The sequence below is a fragment of the Ursus americanus genome, chromosome 9 (assembly GCF_024610735.1).
Source record: "Ursus americanus isolate L20-20 chromosome 9, mUrsAme1.1.p, whole genome shotgun sequence".
Classification (NCBI taxonomy): Eukaryota; Metazoa; Chordata; class Mammalia; order Carnivora; family Ursidae; genus Ursus; species Ursus americanus.
In genome coordinates this window covers 63,242,249-63,261,339 of record NC_142135.1, presented here as the reverse complement: position 1 = coordinate 63,261,339, position 19,091 = coordinate 63,242,249, and the positions used below count along the sequence as shown (strand labels likewise).

The following is a 19,091-nucleotide window of genomic DNA, read 5'->3' as shown; positions in this document are numbered from 1 at the left end:
TACTTATTTCAAGTAGAAATCTTGTATAAATTTACTTTACCAGAGGAAATGGGTTCAACATACGCTAGAGAAGAACAGTGAGAAGCTCATGACTGAGAGCATAGTTCTTGTAGACTCTTATAAGCATGCGAATGGAACCCTGCAAGGAACATTTGTTACATTTTGCTGGCAGAGCACATTTATTTCCCTTTACTATCCAACCTAAGCTTAATTTAAAAAACTTTGTTATTGAAGCGTAATGTACATACATACAGAAAAGTACACTTAATAGTAGAGCTTGGATTTATACACATTTAAACACATCCATAAAACTAGCACCCGCGGCAAGAAATGGAGCATTGTAGTACCCTGGAAGCCCCCTTCCTCAAGGCTCCTTTCAACAACCCTCCCACCCAGGGTAACCACTACCTTCTAATAGCATACACTATTTTTGCCTGTCTTTATACTTTAATAGAAATGAAATCATGTACTCTGTACTCCTCTGTGCCTTATGCTTAATTTTAAAGAATCGATCCAAATCTCAGATGATTAAATGAATCCCAGCTCAGCATTGTACTGTGTGTTCCGACAAGTCTCTTAACCTAAGTCTGTTTCCAAATCCACAAAAGTGGGTTATAACAATGTTTACCTAATAGAGTTGTCAGGAGGATTAAATGACATGTTTGTGACTGGCATAGGCCCCAGCTGCTACACTGTACTCAAGCTTTTACTGCTGTGAACTTCTGGGTGGTGCAAGATCCCTGGGTGCTAGCCCAACCAATTTGCCATAGTGTACGGGGAAAAGAAATCCACACTATCTAGGCAGTGACCAAATTCTCAAATGAGCATCTACAAATACAAGGAAACCTGGTTATTTGATCCATCTCATTTTTCAGCCTAAGGAAAATAGATGCCATTTCTGTTACATACTTATTCATGTTCCCTTCTAGAATATCATCCTCCTTAAGGGAAGGGTCATGTCCTGTTTACCATAGTGTCCCCAATACCTAGCACCAGGTACTGTAAGCACTTGGTTAAGTGTTAGTTGCTAGTTGGACGAATAAATAAGTGCCAACTCTATTAGGGCTTAGGAAATTGTGTCAGAATTTGAGCCAATCTTTTGGGGTATGGATAGCAAAATTACAGTAGTAAAATCACAGCAAAGTCGATCTACCTCCCTCTTTCCGTGTGCTGGACAGAAAAATCCACTCAAACCTAGCACATTCCGTACTTGGAACTTGAATAAGCACATCAGATCTGATGTGCACACCTTCAGAAACAAGGGCAGTATAGTACCCTGCTTTTAATACTGAGTTTGGTCAAATACAACAGCTTTTAACATACTAATGCCAACACACTAAAAAATAAAAAGTTTTCAGAAACATTCTCTTGACAACACATGTCAGCCATGAGTTATTTTTTTCTGGCACGCTTTATCTTGGTTTTCTGATAATATTTCACATATTCTTGACCGTATCTATTCACGTAAAAAAAAAAAAAAAAGCCAGGGAAGGGGAAAGTATAATGTTCCGATGGAATTTCACTGGATTCATTTTGCCCTCCACTACTTAATTAAAAATAAATTTTCACTTCTCACAGAGTAGGAAGCACCTCTTCAAAAACTACCATCTGTTTTACATTATAATTAAAGGTCTGATTGGCTGGCAAGTCTATCACTCTATAGCCGCATAAACCAAGCAGGAAATTACATGGCTATAAAATGAGCTAAAAGAGTGTAACAGAGTAATAGTTGATGGACTATAAAGTAAAATTAATTTCATATAAATAACTAAGAAGCCAAAGCTATTTCTAATCAATCTGTTCTGTAAAGTATGGCTATTATTCCCTGATAGTCGTGACTAATTTTTAAAAATTCTTTCAACACTGACTGAGATTTTCTAAGCACCATGCTAGACAAGGAGCTATAAATAGCAATCCCCACTCTTCAAAACAAAGTCTAGTGGGAAAGTTTTATGGAAGCGCTAGGATAATCAGGAAATGATTCACAGATCTGTGCCATCAAGGATGAGTAAAATTTTAACAGGCTAAGGAGACAAAGCAAAACAATCATGCAGAGAAAACGTTACAAACACAGGCATGGAGACAGAAGCATGCACATCCATGTACTTAGAAGATCCAAGTCACCAGGCCTAGGTTAGGAAGTGAAGAATTATTTTTATTTAGGTAACAGACAACTATGGAAGATCTTTTAACAGAAGAGATGTGATCAGATCCGTGCGATTTTTATGTGTTGCCTTATGCTTTCACAGAAGAGAATGAACCTCGTCTCCTTAGCAGTTGTATTTCACACTGTAAATTAATAGACTGTTAGTTTCATGTATCAGTCTTGCACATTTGAGGTAAGCATTCTACTGAAGGGTAAACTCACTTCTGGTGGGTTAATCCATCAGATTTCTAAGCCTAGAAAGCTAAAGGTAAATTCTAGATGGTCACAAATTCACTGAGGCAATATACTACTGCACAGACTTGAATGGGTGACCATTTGGCCTTGAAGGTGACCCCCTGATGTCACTGGCACAATCTCTTCATATTTCTATAGAATGGAAATCAGAGTAATTAGTGCAACAACCCGAGTAAGAGATGAAGGAATAGAATTAGAGCAATGGCCTTAGGCAGGCTGAGAATTTTGTTTTTGAAGATTTTATTTACTTTTAGAGAGAGAGCAGGGAGGGGCAGACTGAGACTCTCGAGCAGACTCTGTGCTGAGCGTGGAGCCCAACACAGGGCTCCATCTCCTGACCCTGAGGTCATGACCTGAGCCAAGATCAAGAACAGGATGCTTAACCCACTGAGCCACCCAGGGACCCCTAGGCAGAGAATTTACAACGGATTTCAATGTGGGGAGGCGAGGGATGCAGGTTTCTCAGTGGGTGATGGAAGGGTAGGCAACACCACTAAGAGAGAGAAAAAAAGGAAGGGTAGGTCCAAGTTGGGGAAAAGAGAACATGTTTCATTTAAGGTGTTAACAGAAGAGTCATACAGAAATATCTAAAAGCAGTTGAAAATATGGCTCTGAAAGAGACTGTGTAAATATTTCCACTTTTTTTTTTTTAAAGATTTTATTTATTTATTTGACAGAGATAGAGAAGCCAGCGAGAGAGGGAACACAAGCAGGAGGAGTGGGAGAGGAAGAAGCAGGCTCATAGCAGAGGAGTCCGATGTGGGGCTCGATCCCAGAACGCCAGGATCACGCCCTGAGCCGAAGGCAGACGCTTAACCGCTGTGCCACCCAGGCGCCCCAATATTTCCACTTCTTGATAAGGGGTCAAGTTGTGTTAACAGATAAATCACCTGTATAGGTAGTACTAAAGGAGAAAAAAAAGTCTAAGAACAGAATGTTGGGTTAAGTCCTTAAGGGTTCAATCAATACCATAAAACACAAAACCAAAGTGAAATGAGGAATGCCAAGTCAGCTTGTACACAGATGCTTTATTATGGATGTTAAGAGTCAAAATTGTATGCAAGATTCTCTTACAATGGAAAGTTTTCCCATACATCAAAAAACTCAATTTAGTCAGGGTAATGGCTGTATTAATGTGAAAACCTTACAACAAAATGCAGTATTATATATGTGTAGTCAGTTTCCATGCAAGTATGGCTGCTACATGTATGTCTGGCATTTTTATAATATACTGAAAGAAATTCAACTGAACACAACAGTATAAAGGTGACTTAAGATGCCTGACATGTTTAAGATTAAAAATCTTCTTGCAAAAAGCAACAAAGCAGTTAACTAAAGGATTCAACCAATACCAACCCAAATATGTACTATGTCCAATAAGCGAAGGCTTATCTGCAATATATTACACTTGGGATAATTTAATGCTCAAGAAAAATTATGCTTTAAAAAAATATAGCTCTTCCAAGATATACTTTGGTGACTGGAAACTATGTACATCAAAACCAGCTAAGGGCTATGGGCTACATTAAAACAAACAAACAAACAAAAACCATTATGTGCTATTAGTTCAAAGTAACTGAAATTGAAATGATCCAGTATGATTTTGCTACAATCATTGGTTTTATAAAGTGATATTTCTGTGAGAAGTTCACTAATTATGAAGCAATCAACAGACTTAACAAACACTCTAAGAAGATTCAAATTGGTTCATCTATTTGTTATCAACAAGGCATAATCTTGGTACCACACATTTTCTTCACTTCTCACTACATATCATATGCAAAAATGAGCAAGTGGATTTAAATAGCTTAAAACCCTTTTAGGTCTACTGTTCAAGAGCTAGGCATTAAAATACTTAGTATTACCATTTCTAGTAACATAAAAACATCAGAAAATCTTAAGCTGTCTTTGTTTTAAGGCATAGTATTTTGGCATTTGCAAGGATTTGCCTGGTAATGGTTGATTCCATTAAGTTAACTTGAGAACTTGCCATCATTTGCTTTTTACCTTTTCACACAGTGCAAGTGGTGGTGGCTCTTTCCTTCTCTCATAGCAGCAAGCCGATTCTGCTATTTTCTATAGCAGCATACTTCAGGAGTGGAGAGGGAGAGAGTGTGTCAATTATAAATAATTACAACTACAGTGTACAATTCTATTTGCCTGTCAGTGTTTAAGTTGACAGCACACCATTATATGTCTCAAAAAAAAGTACATAAAATCTCTACACAAAAGCAAATAAAGACATTCTTTCAAAAAGAAATAAAATAAGTGCAAACACCTAAAACAGGCAACTGAAGCAACTGTTGTAACCTGTAGAGAAACACAAAACATTTATAAAAGGACAGAATATTTTTATAAATAAAAGATAATGTTCTCTACTTCTGAAACACTGAGTAAATACAATAAACTTCTAAGTGCAGACTGTTTTTAGGGACCAAAGTACCATATTATTTGTTTAAACAAAATGCAAAAATTCCAAACACATATACAAATCACCAGATTAATTTATATGACCCCCCATATAATTTAAAAAGAAAATATTAAATTATTATTTAGTACATTTTTAGAACTACTTTATAACCAACATGATTTAAAGGGCATAGTGCAATATTTAGGTAGATGTGACACACAGTATAGATACTGTATTCTTTGCAGCTATAACTTACTACTGTTTCATATTTCATACTTAAACATCGAAATTGTTCTTCATGTTAGCTGTAAATAACAGGAAACAACACTGGCTTCTAGACACCCTGTATAGGTATAAATATCTACATTTAAGCTTTAAAAATGAAAATAAATTATAAAAAGACTTCTTTCCAATTTACAAAGTCTTCCTGCTCCTCCTACATACTGTACAATACATTCAACAAAACTCTCAGCTCTTCTGAGATTTATGAAGAAAATACTGACTCTTTACTAATAAGGAAAAAAACCTTTTTCAATGCTTTTTGTTTTTAGTACTATGCTCAAATAAATACATTTAACACTGTAGTTAATTTTATTGTTTTTGAAAAATACCAAAAATTAGTAGTGCAACTTTCTCTCCTTCTTTTCAATTTCTTTCCACTGTATTTCTTTGTAAATGGTAGCCTAAGTAAATCAGCACGTAGGCAAAAGTACTTCATAAAACCATGTGTGCTTCCCATACATAGACTAATTACAGAAATAATACATACTCATAAACCTATCTGTAACAAAACTGCAGCATCAAGAGAGTAGCAACATATATCTTCTGAAGAAAATAAGTGAGAATTTACTTTTAGGATATCCATAACATTCTAATACGGTTTTCCCCTCTTGTTCTTTAAAAACAATTTTTAAAAATCTCATCTCTTAAAAAATTAACTATGAAATTACCGACCCCTTACTTAAATGGCTGGACTTCCTGCCTGCCCAATATGAAAAAAGATGCAAACCGTCTTAGGGCTGTATTAAAACTTTAAAAACAATTAATTGACAAAAATTTCATTGCAACCTAATTTAGTATAGATTACAGTAAGAGTGGGGCATTTCATCAATTTTAATAACAATTACAGTATGAGAGCTCTTGAAGTGCTGCTGGTAGCTGTGTAAGTGCTCAAATATCTTCTTGCTTGTTCAGTCATGATAAGTTGGTCTTCCGTCTTCCCATAAACCACTGTTTCCCATTCACAATTTGACTATGAAGGAAATATTAATAGTGATGTGAAGATTACTAAAATAACTATCCATTTCACTTTACAATTAACTACACTTTTAAAAGTCAATTATTTCAACCGATTGGATATTTAATGATAATCACTGTAAACATGTCTTGATAATGGCATTGAGATTCTTTTTATTAAACAATGTTTTAAAAATACATACTGAAATATTTATGGTCAATTTTTTTAAGTCCATCTTTTTTTAATTTTTAATTTTAATTAATTAATTTACTTTTTAAGGTTCATCTTTTTTAACTATCTATATTGTTCATAGACCTGTGAAGTTTAAAAGTTTTCTACCCAGAACCCCCCCATTCAAATCAGTCTTAACACAGAAAGAAATGTCAGTCTTTATTGCTTCAAAATTTTGCAAAAAATTTAAAGAGAGGATGTAATGTCAAAAAATGAGCCAAGAATGCTTTATGTTTTGCAAATTAGGAAATATATTCATAACACAAGGTCAAGCTTGTGTTTGCTTCATTGGTTTTCTTCCCTTATTATAAAGATTACTACATTATAGGTATGACCTGCTATGTAATATATTTTCCTGAAAAGTTCTGTGTTAAACACTGGGAAATCAAACCATTTAAAGCGGATTAAGAGAATGTGCTACATGGCTCTTTGAAGGGCAGCAGCTAAGGACAGAGATGAGGTGGCCATATCTGACTGCCAAAGATGTTTTCAAGGACTGCTTAAATGTCAGGAATGCTAGTGCTGCAGTCGCTGTGGTATAAAGAAGAAAACTTCTTCCTCAATGAACTCTCAAACTAGCTGGGTTGAATTCTTAAGATAACATAGTAAAAAATTTTCCAGCCTTCATTTACAGGGACATAGTGGCTGCATAGCAACAGAAAAAAGAATTTTGTTTTAAAACTTCTGAGCCAAAAAGTTCACTGGAAACAATTATACCAACAAAATCAAGCTGAAACTGCTTCCAACCACTTACCCTTTCAAGACAGCAATTAGGGCTACACATATTTGTTATAGAAGAGATACCAGAAGGAGACTTAGATATCTTTCGTTTAAAAAATGAAATCGTGCTTAAGAAATTGCCAGAAGAGACTCTGGCTACAACTTCAATTGTTTAATTTATATGTGCCCTGATGAATGAGTCTCTCAAAAACCCAAATTTAGTTTGAGTGACAAAATAATGGTGAATGTTGTTTAGTTACTGTTATAGTCAGTTTTGAATCTAAAAAGAAAAGGTATAATTTGTGATCAGTAAGTACAAAGTGATAACTGAGTAAACAACAACAAAAATCACTAAAAGAAACTTATAAATTCATACCTGAAGGTTCTTTTCCAATGTGACAACTTTAGGAGTGTTAGGGTTTGGTTTCTTTTTATTAAGTGTATATGTTTTGTTGGTTGAATTTATATCTTGTTTTTCAGGAGTCAAGTTGCACCTATTGTCATGTATTTCCAATAATGGTATCATTAATAAAGATGTTGTAAATATATTTTCTGACTAAGAGAGAAAAAAGAAAGAGGAAAATAACTAATTCAAAAATGGAGACAAATAGAGGGACTACTGAGTAAGTGGTGGTGGAAGCCCTGTTCATTTCCCTCCAAGAAAGCTTTTGGCTCCAACGAAATTTCTAGTAATGTAGTAAAATTAAATATTTCAGAAATTAACCAAAGATTAATATTGAAATTTAAAGTTTTGAGAACTACCATTTTTTGACATCATACATAAGAGAGCAAACTCCTCTCAAAACAAAACAAATATAAAAAGCAAAGAAGAAAATAAAATATTCTCTACTGTTAATAGTTTCTTTCTGAAGTAAGCAAAATAAATACTAAAGGAAACTCTCTATGAATCTCTAATGAACTAACCACACAATGAGTCAGAAACAAGAACCAGGACTTAAAGCAACCATCTTAACAACAATAATAACAAAATTCTTTACAAACCTGCATGTCTGAAATGTCTTCAGTCAATAGTTGAGTACCTGGCTCTTCTTTTTCCCAATTATCTAGGACTAGTGATTTTCTGACTTTCTTTACAGAAGCTGTATGCTAGAATGAATAATTTACAATAGAAACATCAGGGTAAAGTCACTTTTATTTTTAAAATGAAGACTTTTATTAACAATACTACTAAAAGATTACCTCCTGTTTGCAGCTTTTGTAAGCAGGTTCATCTTCCTCTTTGAGGAATATATCTGTTCCAGTTTCTTCTTTTAAAACTTCCCGAATATCTTCTTCCAAGAAGGCAAGTGGCTGTGACTAAATTGTTTTTAAAAGGGTTACTGAAGAGTCTTTTATAGCAATTCCCTTTCTCCCCCATATATAGAAACCCATCTTTTACACTTTTTTCATTATTGGCATAATTTTCTCCCAGTTCCTATAGATACCTAAGTTGAATGAATTAACTAATCAGTTTTATGGCAAAAATAATACTGCACATTGCAAGCACTGAATGAAGTGTGGCACTTTGTTCATTCTAGGCTTCCCACTAGGCTTCCTCCTTCTGGGGAACCTACTGTAGCTCCCACTTCAATCAGGAGCCTCAGAATTATACAGATAACAGATTATTCCCAAATATTTTTATATAAAATTGGAAAAATAAGAAATACAGAACAAATTGGTACTACACTAGTTCTCCTTATTCTACTTTTATTGTAGTTATTATATAGTATGTAATTATTGGTTAACACGTTTCTCTTGCCACTAAATGTGCGAACTACTTAAGAGCAGTGAGCACATCTTTTTCATCTTTGTGTATTATCTCTGTACAACAAGCCTCAAACTTAGAGCTGAGACAGTGTTCGAGAAGTGGTGTGTGTGTGTGTCTATATGTGTATTGGAAAGAAACTTGAGTGTGGGCTGAATAGTGAAATAATCTCAAAATATTATTTACCTAGCTTCCTATCAAATAGCTAAAGCCTACCATGTAAGTCAGAAAAAAATGGTCTGTTTGTTTTAGAAAGAGCATAGGGAGCATAGGGAGTGGGAGAGAGAACCTTAAGCAGGCTTCATGCCCAGTGCAGACCCCACTTGGGGTTCCATCTCATGATCCTGAAATTATGACCTGAGCTGAAATCAAGAGTTGGATGCCCAAATGACTCAGCTATCCAGGCACCCCCAGGAAAAATGTTTTTAATTATATCAAACACCACCTACCATAACCAAGATCTGCTTTAAAAAAAAAAAAAAAAAAGTAATCAAAGCACCACTAAATAAAGAACTAACTGACAGCACAGAATGACCACAGCTTATATTCCCAGTCAACAAAACTAGGGAGAATAACATTCATATATAAATGAGATTTCACAGCACTTAGAAAAACTTTAAGAATGGAAATAGAATTTTAAAAGTGCTCTCATCTACAGCCTGAGACATGCAGGAATTATGTCAGTATTTCTGTGTAATGCTCCAAGAGCTTTTGTTTTAAGGATTATATTTCACAAAGAACATAGATTAGGTACTCTTTTTTAAAATATCTATGATTTGTTTTTCCCTCATGAGAATACAAATGTCCTAGAGAAGTGCCTAAGACACAGATGAATTCATTCACTACCAAGAATTATTCTCTTAATTGTCCTAATGTGACAAAGAACTACTATATTTAATACTTTTCAGTTTGGTACTACCAAAATTTAGATTTATATTTAAAGGACTTCCAGAGTTTTTAGTCTTTTGAGTGATTTTCAGCAAATATTAGAAGAATCAATGTTTATTAAGAAAGCAACAGATACTTAAGGTATACCAGATTAAAATTCCAGAACTGCCTCTAAGAAGTGCATGTGACTCATAGTAGGACACATTAGAAAACTAAATGATTAGCATATAGTAGGTACTCAGTAAATAATAACTAGAGAAGGAACAGAAGGAACGAAAAGTCAGCTTGCTGCAAACAAATGTATGAGCATATGGATATTTTTGAAATTATATGAGCATATGGATATTTTAGAAATTGTAATTACGAAATCATTATGTTCTTTTTATCTTAAATTGCTGTTGAAAATTATCTGTTTTGGGGGGCGCCTGGGTGGCACAGCGGTTAGGCGTCTGCCTTCGGCTCAGGGCGTGATCCCGGCGTTATGGGATCGAGCCCCACATCAGGCTCCTCTGCTATGAGCCTGCTTCTTCCTCTCCCACTCCCCCTGTCTGTGTTCCCTCTCTCGCTGGCTGTCTCTATCTCTGTCGAATAAATAAAAAAAAATCTTAAAAAAAAAAAAAAAAAGAAAATTATCTGTTTTGGGGTGCCTGGGTAGCGCAGTTGTTAAGCGTCTGCCTTCGGCTCAGGGCGTAATCCCAGCGTTCCGGGATCGAGTCCCACATCGGGCTCCTCTGCTGGGAGCCTGCTTCTTCCTCTCCCACTCCCCTGCTGTGTTCCCTCTCTCACTGGCTGTCTCTCTGTCACATAAATAAATAAAATCTTTAAAAAAAAAAAAAAGAAAATGATCTGTTTTGGCAATGGATAAATTCTTCCCAAATGAGAACAAACTGACAGGGACTTCAGGTCACTTAAAACCTAATTTCTCAGGGCGCCTGGGTGGCTCAGTTGTTAAGCGTCTGCCTTCGGCTCAGGGTGTGATCCCGGCGTTCTGGGACCGAGCCCCACATCAGGCTCCTCTGCTGGGAGCCTGCCTCTTCCTCTCCCACTCCCCCTGCCTGGGTTCCCTCTCTCGCTGGCTGTCTCCCTCTCTGTCAAATTAAAAAACAAAACAACAAAAAAACCTAATTTCTCAAGCACTATTATTAAGGTAACAATTTTTATTCAATTTATATGCTGAACAAGTGACCCTGCGTGGCACTGTAGAATTCTCAAATGCCTTCAAATCATTGTTTATTTGTCTAACTTCCAATTAGGCTACACACTCCTATGAAGGCAGACAACATACCTGACAGGTTCATCCCTAAAGCCTAGCCCAGTGCCTGGCATCTATTAGACACTCAATCAATATTTGTTGAATTAATGATGCATTTTAAAATGAATAGTAAAACAGATTAGTCTAATCAGTTAATTCCATTCAATGGAATATTACACAAATATTAAAAATTATGAGATACATATATACACATTAAATTTTTAAAAAGGTTACAAGATAGTACATAAAGTATGATCTCACTTTTGTTATGTGTCTATGCACAAATAAAAGTCCAGACAGCTAAATAGAATATAATTGTTCACAGCAGTCTAAGGAGCTAGAGGACAAAAAAATTTCATCAATCCTACTATGTAACCTCTAAACCAATATTTTAAAAAGAGGAAAAAGAGCAGAAGATCTAAGGGTGTGACATTCCTTTTAGTAGAAAACTGATTAAATCAAGTAAACTAGAATTAATGGATCTACTCAAAATATGACTAAATGGAACATAACTAAACTCCCCTAGAAGTGACCAATATTTTAAAAATATATTATTTCTAATGAACCTAACTTGTCAGAAATCTGTATCTGCCTAGCATTAGAATGCCCATAGTTCATCTAACATATTTCAAAGTTGACTGTATATCTGAAAGCACAGGTAACACTCCCCACCTCCATTTATGAACTACTATTGCTACCACGATTAATCATAGCAGCAACTAAGAACACACTACTTGAAACTTAGCACCAACCCCTTTATTTCTACTATTGTTTTTATCTCCAGAAATAACCCTCTGGGATGTGTTTTACAATCTCCATTGAATAGAAGAGTAAACTGAACCTTAAAAAGGTATCCTGATAAGCACTTTTCTAATAATACTTATGACTGATTATGTGTATCAAAATATTAAAATTACTTTATTCTAATGCAGGTATCTGCCACAGAAACTACTAAAAGGTGGATTTTAATATTAAGAAAAGGGTTCAACTGATGCTTGATCTGCTTTCTCTACATGACATAATATAAAAAAAGTATGAATTCAAAACAACCCAAGAAAAGGTTTATTTACAAGTAAGGAAAAGGATTCACATAACAAATTCAAATTTATAAATCAAGAAATAAAATTTTATCAATTTCAGTGAACATCTTTTCAAAATGTAAAAAATCAAAGATAAAAATCAAAAAACTTTTTTATTAAAATTAGGATATTTCTTAAAAATAGAGAGTATACATACCACTATTTTAAGAGGTCCGTATTTTTTCTCCTGAGCAGCAAGCGCATTCTTAAAAGGTGTAGGAGTTCTTGGTGTGGTACCCAATATAGATCTTCTAATAGTAGGTGTTCTAAACCTAACCAATCATTTAGATATTTGTATTATAGTCAAAATCTAATTCATAAGTTAAGGAAGGCAAACCCATGATAAAAGCATACATTAAATTTTTCTTGCTTACACATGTGTTAAACATTCCACGACTATTTTAAAGTATGCCTGCCTAAACTAATTCTTATTCCAATTAATCATCTTAAAATAGAAAAAGACAAATGTAGAAAAAAGCACTGAAAATGTTATTTTGCTTCATATCAAAGTTTTCCATTACACTTAGCTGGTTTTTAGTCAGTAGGAATGAAACATGAGGTTATGATTTTTTTTTTTTCAATTCTAAGTCCTATATGAATAGGGATTAGAGTAAATGGACAAAAAGCTATTTTTTTTAAAACAAGATCATTTTTATTATTATTTTTTAAAGTAAGCTCTATGCCCAACGTGGGTCTCTTAGTGACAACCCCGAGATCAAAAGTCTCATGTTCCACTGACTGAGCCAGTCAAGCACCCCATTAATCTATTTTTAAAATTGTGCTTCCCACTTTCTCTCACACAATTATTTAATACCTACTTACCCTACATTTTCCTTTTGATCTTTGGGGGTTGTTTCCTTGTGAAGAGGAGTTGTAATGAGAACTTTCTGCCCACAAATAGGGGTTGATGTAAATGAAGGATTTTCTATATTAATTTGTTCATTTCCAGGGCATGTGTTGAAAAACTAAAAAAGAGCATTTAAAGACAATTTCTAGAATGTTAAAATCCTTACACAAATATTAAATGGATAGGATTTTCAAAGATATTTTCAAATATAAAATATTTCTCCATTCCTTTTAGAAAAGAATTATCAATATTTCATTTACACTTCATTCCATGAAAATTAAGCTCCATGAGGGCAGGAATTTTAATGTTGTTCATCATTGCCTCCCCAGCTCTTTTAAGTGTTTAGCATGTAACAGGCATTGAAGAAATAGTTGTTTAACAAATATCTGAAAGTTACAAAACACAGTAAAACAATTTTATAACAGTATATTATCAAATAGAAATCTATGGAAACCATTAATAGCTGCTATGTTAAGTTTAACAGTTTCATACAACACTGTAACTGGAAAAAAAGTTTTATTATTTTATTAATACACAATCTTAGATACCCTTTTCTATGAGAATTCTTTGAATTCTGAAAATAATAATAATGCTTTGCTGATAATACAGCTGTCTAAAAAATTTGCCTACCTAGAATACAGCTCAGAACCTTGGAGCAGCCAGCATTGGTATCAAGAATCCATTTTCCAAACAACACAATTTACTCACTGAATCTTAACTTACATATAGTCATGAAATACTGATTGGTTTTTGTAGCCAACAGAATAGAAGTGATAGGAAGAAGTGGAAATTACTTTAAGGCTACTTATAACTGGAATGAATTCTAGCTCTATCACTCCCAACTCCTAATATCTGCCATACACTTAACCCTAAGATTAGTAGTCAAACCCTCTCAAAACCCTGCAGGGGTGCCCATCAATTATAGGATAAAATTCAAGCTCTTTACTATGGGATACAAGGTCTTTATTATCATGCCTCAACCTTCTCAGCCACTTTCCACCTTAGGATTTATATTTCGACAAAAATTGCTAGTGTTCAAAACTCCAAAAATAGAAAGTTGCTAGTGTGCCCAACCCAGTTTCACCTTCCTCAGGATGTTCTGCAACTCTGAGAGCTGGGGTGGTACTGGAAAACGCAACTACTCAAACTGTAGTGTAAATGGCACCCCCTGAAGCACAGGGGGAGTAATTTCCAGAGAACACAGTGCTTATATACTGTCAGATTCTCCTAACTTCCCAGCATCAAAATACGACTCCAATAATATCCCAGCATCTTCCAAGTTTATTTGACCATTAAATTTCCTTCTTCTTTCATGAAACTTTTTAACCTCTACCAAGACACTTTCAGCAAACATCAGCTCCATTCTCTTACTAACTGACTGTGGACAAATTGCTTAACTTCTGAATTTGTTCCACCTAATTCCTAAGGTTTTTTGGAAGAGGATTAACTGAGATGCTGTAAGAACAGTGTTTAGCATACAGCCTGGAACACAGTATTCATTAAGAAAGACAGTATCATAAAATAACAGATACAGTTTGTCCTGTATCTCTTGTAAATATCTGCTGCCCCGGGATATAACTCCATAAGAAAGTGGGTATCTATTCCTGACATCCTTAGAAAACCTTCAGACACATGAAATTCTTACAGTGAGCAGTTGTCTGTGGATATAAACATAGTATCTTTTGAATGGTTAATCAGGAAACTGGATCTCAGTCTCAACTCTGCCATTAGATAACTGTGGGCAAACCATTTTACCTTTATGGGTCTATTTCCTGATGAATCCTATAAAGATGTAGAACTACTCACCTAAACATCCCGTTTAGCTCTAAATATTTTAAGATACTATAACGCAACTACTACACATCATGAGATAGCTTCTGATCGACCAGAGCTTAGCACTCTCACGTATACATTTAAATACTTTATTCATTTTTATGTGTTATCAAAGCAACAAACAATAGTAAGGATATTAAGGATCTAATGTAATTGAGCTCACCAACATTTGGAAACAAACAAAACAATCCTCCTACCTGTGAAGGAGAAAATGGTAGTGTTTTCACCGGTGTGTGTTTTAGTGCTGTATTACCGCCATCATTGAAAGAGCCATCGCTATGTTCGCTGCTGGGAGACTGACCCACTCGCATTCTTCTCTTCTTTCTGAGTATGGTTGGTGGAGTGCTAAACTTGGCCACATTTGGGGATGTTACAGGAACAGCCTCACTGTCTGTACCATTACAACTGTTTTTTTTCCCTTCAAGTACAAGGCTGACATTAAATTGACATTCCATGGCTCCTTCATTGTGTTGAATTCTCATTAGTTTGACTGGGGTGGACTTGACAGGAGAAGCAGCAGCATCAGAAAGATCAAAACTGGTAACATCACTCCATGCTACAGGATCCTGCAATAAAATAAATCCTTAACTAAAGCTAATGCTTTAAACTAGTTAAATGTGATATCGAACACACAAAGATGACTTTCACAAATTTACTCATTTTTCTTAGGAGAAATAGGCTTTTCTTGTTCATCTTTTTCTTTTTTTCTTTCTTTCTTTTTTTTTTTAAGAAAGACCATTTGAGAGGAACAGATTACAGTTTTACTACAACTCCAATTTGGAACATTCTGAAATAATATTTCATCTAATTCAGTAGCTGAAGCTTACTGTCAAAGTATTTTAAGTAAAAAGGACAAATTATTTTAAGTTATTATCAAAGAATACAATTCTTCATAAAACTTCACGCTCTATTCCACATTAGAAAAATACTATCAAATTCTACATAATTTGATAATGTGTGTGGAACATCTTCAAAATGGTCATACACTTTGATCCAGAAACTCAATCTAACCTAAGGAAATAATCATAATTTTACACAAGGGTTTACAAAATATATTCTGTCATTTGTAATACTGAAAAACTGGATACCGCCTAAATGTTCAATAATAGTCACTGGGTAAATAAATTTTGTTACATTCATATGATACAGTATATGAAGTCATTAAAATTGAAGTTTTAAAAAACAGCTAAGAACAAAAACATACTCATGATATAATGTAGAAAAAAATCCACAAACATAATACATAAGAGTATCATTCAGTTTAAAAATATATGCACGTATATATGTATAGAACAGCCTGAAAGAAAATACTTCAAATTATTAACTCTGGCCTCTGGTGGATTTTTCCTCTTTACAGTTTCGTCTAGTTTCCAACTCTTTCTAATATACTTGTACAACTTGTATAATAAAAAACAAATTGTTAAATTTTATTTCTTAAAAATTTCAGACAAAGAACATACTGAGATAGATATAGATACAAGTTTTTTGTTTATTTTTCCCAAAAGCCACTGCAAAAAATAAGAATAAAATTAAGCATGACATACAAAGGAATGCATAAAATAAAACTGGTCAGTGTTCCTTAAACTAAGCTTCTGAACATGAAACCATGTAACTAAAATTGAGCTTTTGATAATCTCACAATTTCAAACTTACAGATTCAATAAGTTCTAGAGTCTCTGCAAATTCTGGGATGGTCTGTAGAGAGGACAGCACAGCATTTGCCTCTACGGCCAGGAACTTTGTGGGTGAATTCTGCTGAGCAGACAGAGTCTGATTTTCATCCATACTGTAAAACTCACTAGTGTGCTCCTCGAGGCTATTTAGAGTATTAGACATGCTATCATCCATGAGGAAACTACCAGACCAGCTAGAAAAGCTTCCAGGTTGCTAAAAGTACAAAAGAAACGTGAGTATTATTTGTCATTCTCAACCTAGGCATAAATCTGGATTTTAAGTAAGAGTTTTTTGTAGGATAACATACTTCACAACATTTCAGCTAAAAAATATAGTAGCAAATATATTGTCTTTCCTCAAAATGGATGTAAACATTTTTTTCATTAAACCTCTTGTCTCTATTTCTTTTTTCTAACTAAATTTTTTTTTTGGAAATTTATAAAGTCATGGTGAGATAAATCTAGCACATGTATACAACGTAAAGTTCAAGCTCCCAGAATCTGGTCTCTTTCTACCTTTTACTCTTCACCTCCCAACACTTTCGCTCGTAAGTCCTCCTTCCAGGGAATACCAAATACCCAACTATAGTTGTTGCAATTCCCACACAAGTAAGTCTTTTACCCTAGAGTGCCTTTGCACATACTACTGCTCCCTTTAGCTAGAATGCTCTCCAACACAGACCAGGGAAAACTTTTACTTTTCATTTAAGATACACTTCAAATATTGGAAAGTGCTCCATCTGATCATCCACTTTTACCTGTTCCACTTACAATAATGTCCTGGTTCATCCACTTTGAGAGAATATAATCATTGCCTTTCAAGACTGAGCTCAAATAGGATTTCTTCTAGGAACGCTTGTCTGACCACCTAAACCTCAGACACCTCTCTTATATGCCCCCATAAAACTTGGTGACTTATTTTATCACACTACTTCCTATTTCTTATCTGTGTCCTCATTGCAGAGTAAATCCTTTGAAGTTAGGGACTGTCATTTTTATCTCTCTGAAGAGGTACAGTGGGCAATTTACTTATCTTTTGAGCTTAGCTTCCTAGTATCTCATAATAAAAAGCAAGAAAGGAGACCTTGAAGAGTCATGGTTAACAAACAAAATGTAATTCAGAAGTTGTTAAGAGTGGATCCTGAGTTCTCATTACAAGAAAAAAAGTATTTTTTTTCCCTTTTTCTTTTCTTTTTTCTGTTTTGTACCTATATTAGATGACAGATGTTAACTAAACTTATTGTGGTAATCATTTCACAATATATGTAAGTCAATTCATTATGCTGTACACCTTAAACATACAGTGCTGTATGTCCTATCTCAATAAAACTTGGGGAAAATATGTAAAGTATATAGCTCTGTCCAACAGAACTCTCAGAGGTGATGAAAATGTTCTTACATCTGATACTGCTCACTATGAGAGCCACTAGCCATATGAGCAACCAAAATGTGATTAGCATAACTGAGGAACTGAATTTTTAAATTTCACTTAAAATTAAATGGGGCTAGTAGCTACCATATTTTAGAAAGCACATTGTACTGTTTATAGGAAGTACTCAATAAATGGTACCTATTATTTAAAAAAAATGTGCTAGAGAGTCACAATAACAAAAATGTTAAGTTTCAAGTAAGCTGAAAAAAATTTCCAACATTGTTGTAAAATAAGTTCCACCTATTTTAAAGTTCCTCCAAAATAAAAGAAATTAAAGCACTTTTATTTTATTAGCATAGCCAACTTCTGAGGTTACAATCACTTTCTGGAGATAGGTTCCAAACCATATGCATTTCAATTAAATTTGGAGGTGGGAAAAAGATTCAAAAAGGTGACTCAGCCCAGAGGAAAAGCCGCAGGGCTGCATTCAGACTCACCTGAATATAAATTTCTAACAACAAACCACCTACTTCAGGGTTAATATAAGGATTATTAAGAATACATAAAACACATCTGTAATGGTCAAACATAATGGATACTCAGTCAAATGACAATAATTATTATGAAATAATTTTTAAGAATAAATATTTTATACGTGTATGGACTCTACTCCACTGGGTGTAGCAACTTCCCCCTAGAATCTAGAATCTCCAACCAGATCTTTACGAGAGTGGATTTTAGATTAATAAGTTCTAAAAAAAAATTAATAGCTTTCTTCATTTTCATGCAAAATGCCATTTCTTTTAGAAGCTAGTTATAGCTTCCTTTTAAATTAAAAATGATAGACACTATCAAAAAAATCAAAAATGGTTTAAACATGATATAATTATCTAGAAATGTGGACTCTCTGTGACTATTTATTTCTTAATAAAACCAAAACTAATTTTAAAATAAATGCCCTTCAGGTTTTCCTATTTGTCCATGGTTTTTGCAGTTTCAAAACAAAAACTATGCTTCCTATGGCATGCATCTTGTCTGTTACAGTTAACAAATGTTGTTTTTATTAACACTGTTTTAAATGGTATAAAGACATCACCAGTTGCCTCATAACACTATTTCAAGAACTCGCATTATTCTATTAAGTAATTTTGTACATTCCCAATCGCCCTGAATGGACAGTCCCCTCATTAAGCCACAAACCAAGAATAACCCTTTCCTAAATGCAAAAAAATCTCAGGATATTAAACTTAAAATTGCCATTTAAGTATAAGCTTTTCTTCTTTTAATCCACTTAACATAGCCCATCTAACTTAGCCAGAATGAATACCATTTATCATAATTTAATACTCCTAATTGTTCCCATCGACCAAATTCCAGACAGTA

The 19,091-nt window shown here is 34.3% G+C and overlaps 1 protein-coding gene across 3 annotated transcripts in view; it reads right to left on the bottom strand.

Annotated features, from left to right (window-relative positions):
* Positions 1 to 3,409: 3,409 nt before the first annotated feature.
* Positions 3,410 to 19,091, bottom strand: part of MYBL1 (MYB proto-oncogene like 1) — a 38,415-nt gene continuing 22,733 nt past the window's right edge. Inside the window, exons 9-16 of one of the 3 annotated variants that reach the window (XM_045788999.2) lie at positions 16,317 to 16,550; positions 14,861 to 15,229; positions 12,806 to 12,948; positions 12,141 to 12,255; positions 8,200 to 8,316; positions 8,002 to 8,106; positions 7,376 to 7,555; positions 3,410 to 6,063 (exon numbers count right to left, since the gene is read on the bottom strand). In XM_045788999.2, the coding sequence (XP_045644955.1) occupies positions 5,935 to 6,063; positions 7,376 to 7,555; positions 8,002 to 8,106; positions 8,200 to 8,316; positions 12,141 to 12,255; positions 12,806 to 12,948; positions 14,861 to 15,229; positions 16,317 to 16,550 (1,392 nt within the window). In that variant the 3' untranslated portion in view covers positions 3,410 to 5,934. The remainder of the gene's footprint in view (positions 6,064 to 7,375; positions 7,556 to 8,001; positions 8,107 to 8,199; positions 8,317 to 12,140; positions 12,256 to 12,805; positions 12,949 to 14,860; positions 15,230 to 16,316; positions 16,551 to 19,091) is intronic. The other 2 variants (XM_045789000.2, XM_087864854.1) reach the window with 2 other exon arrangements.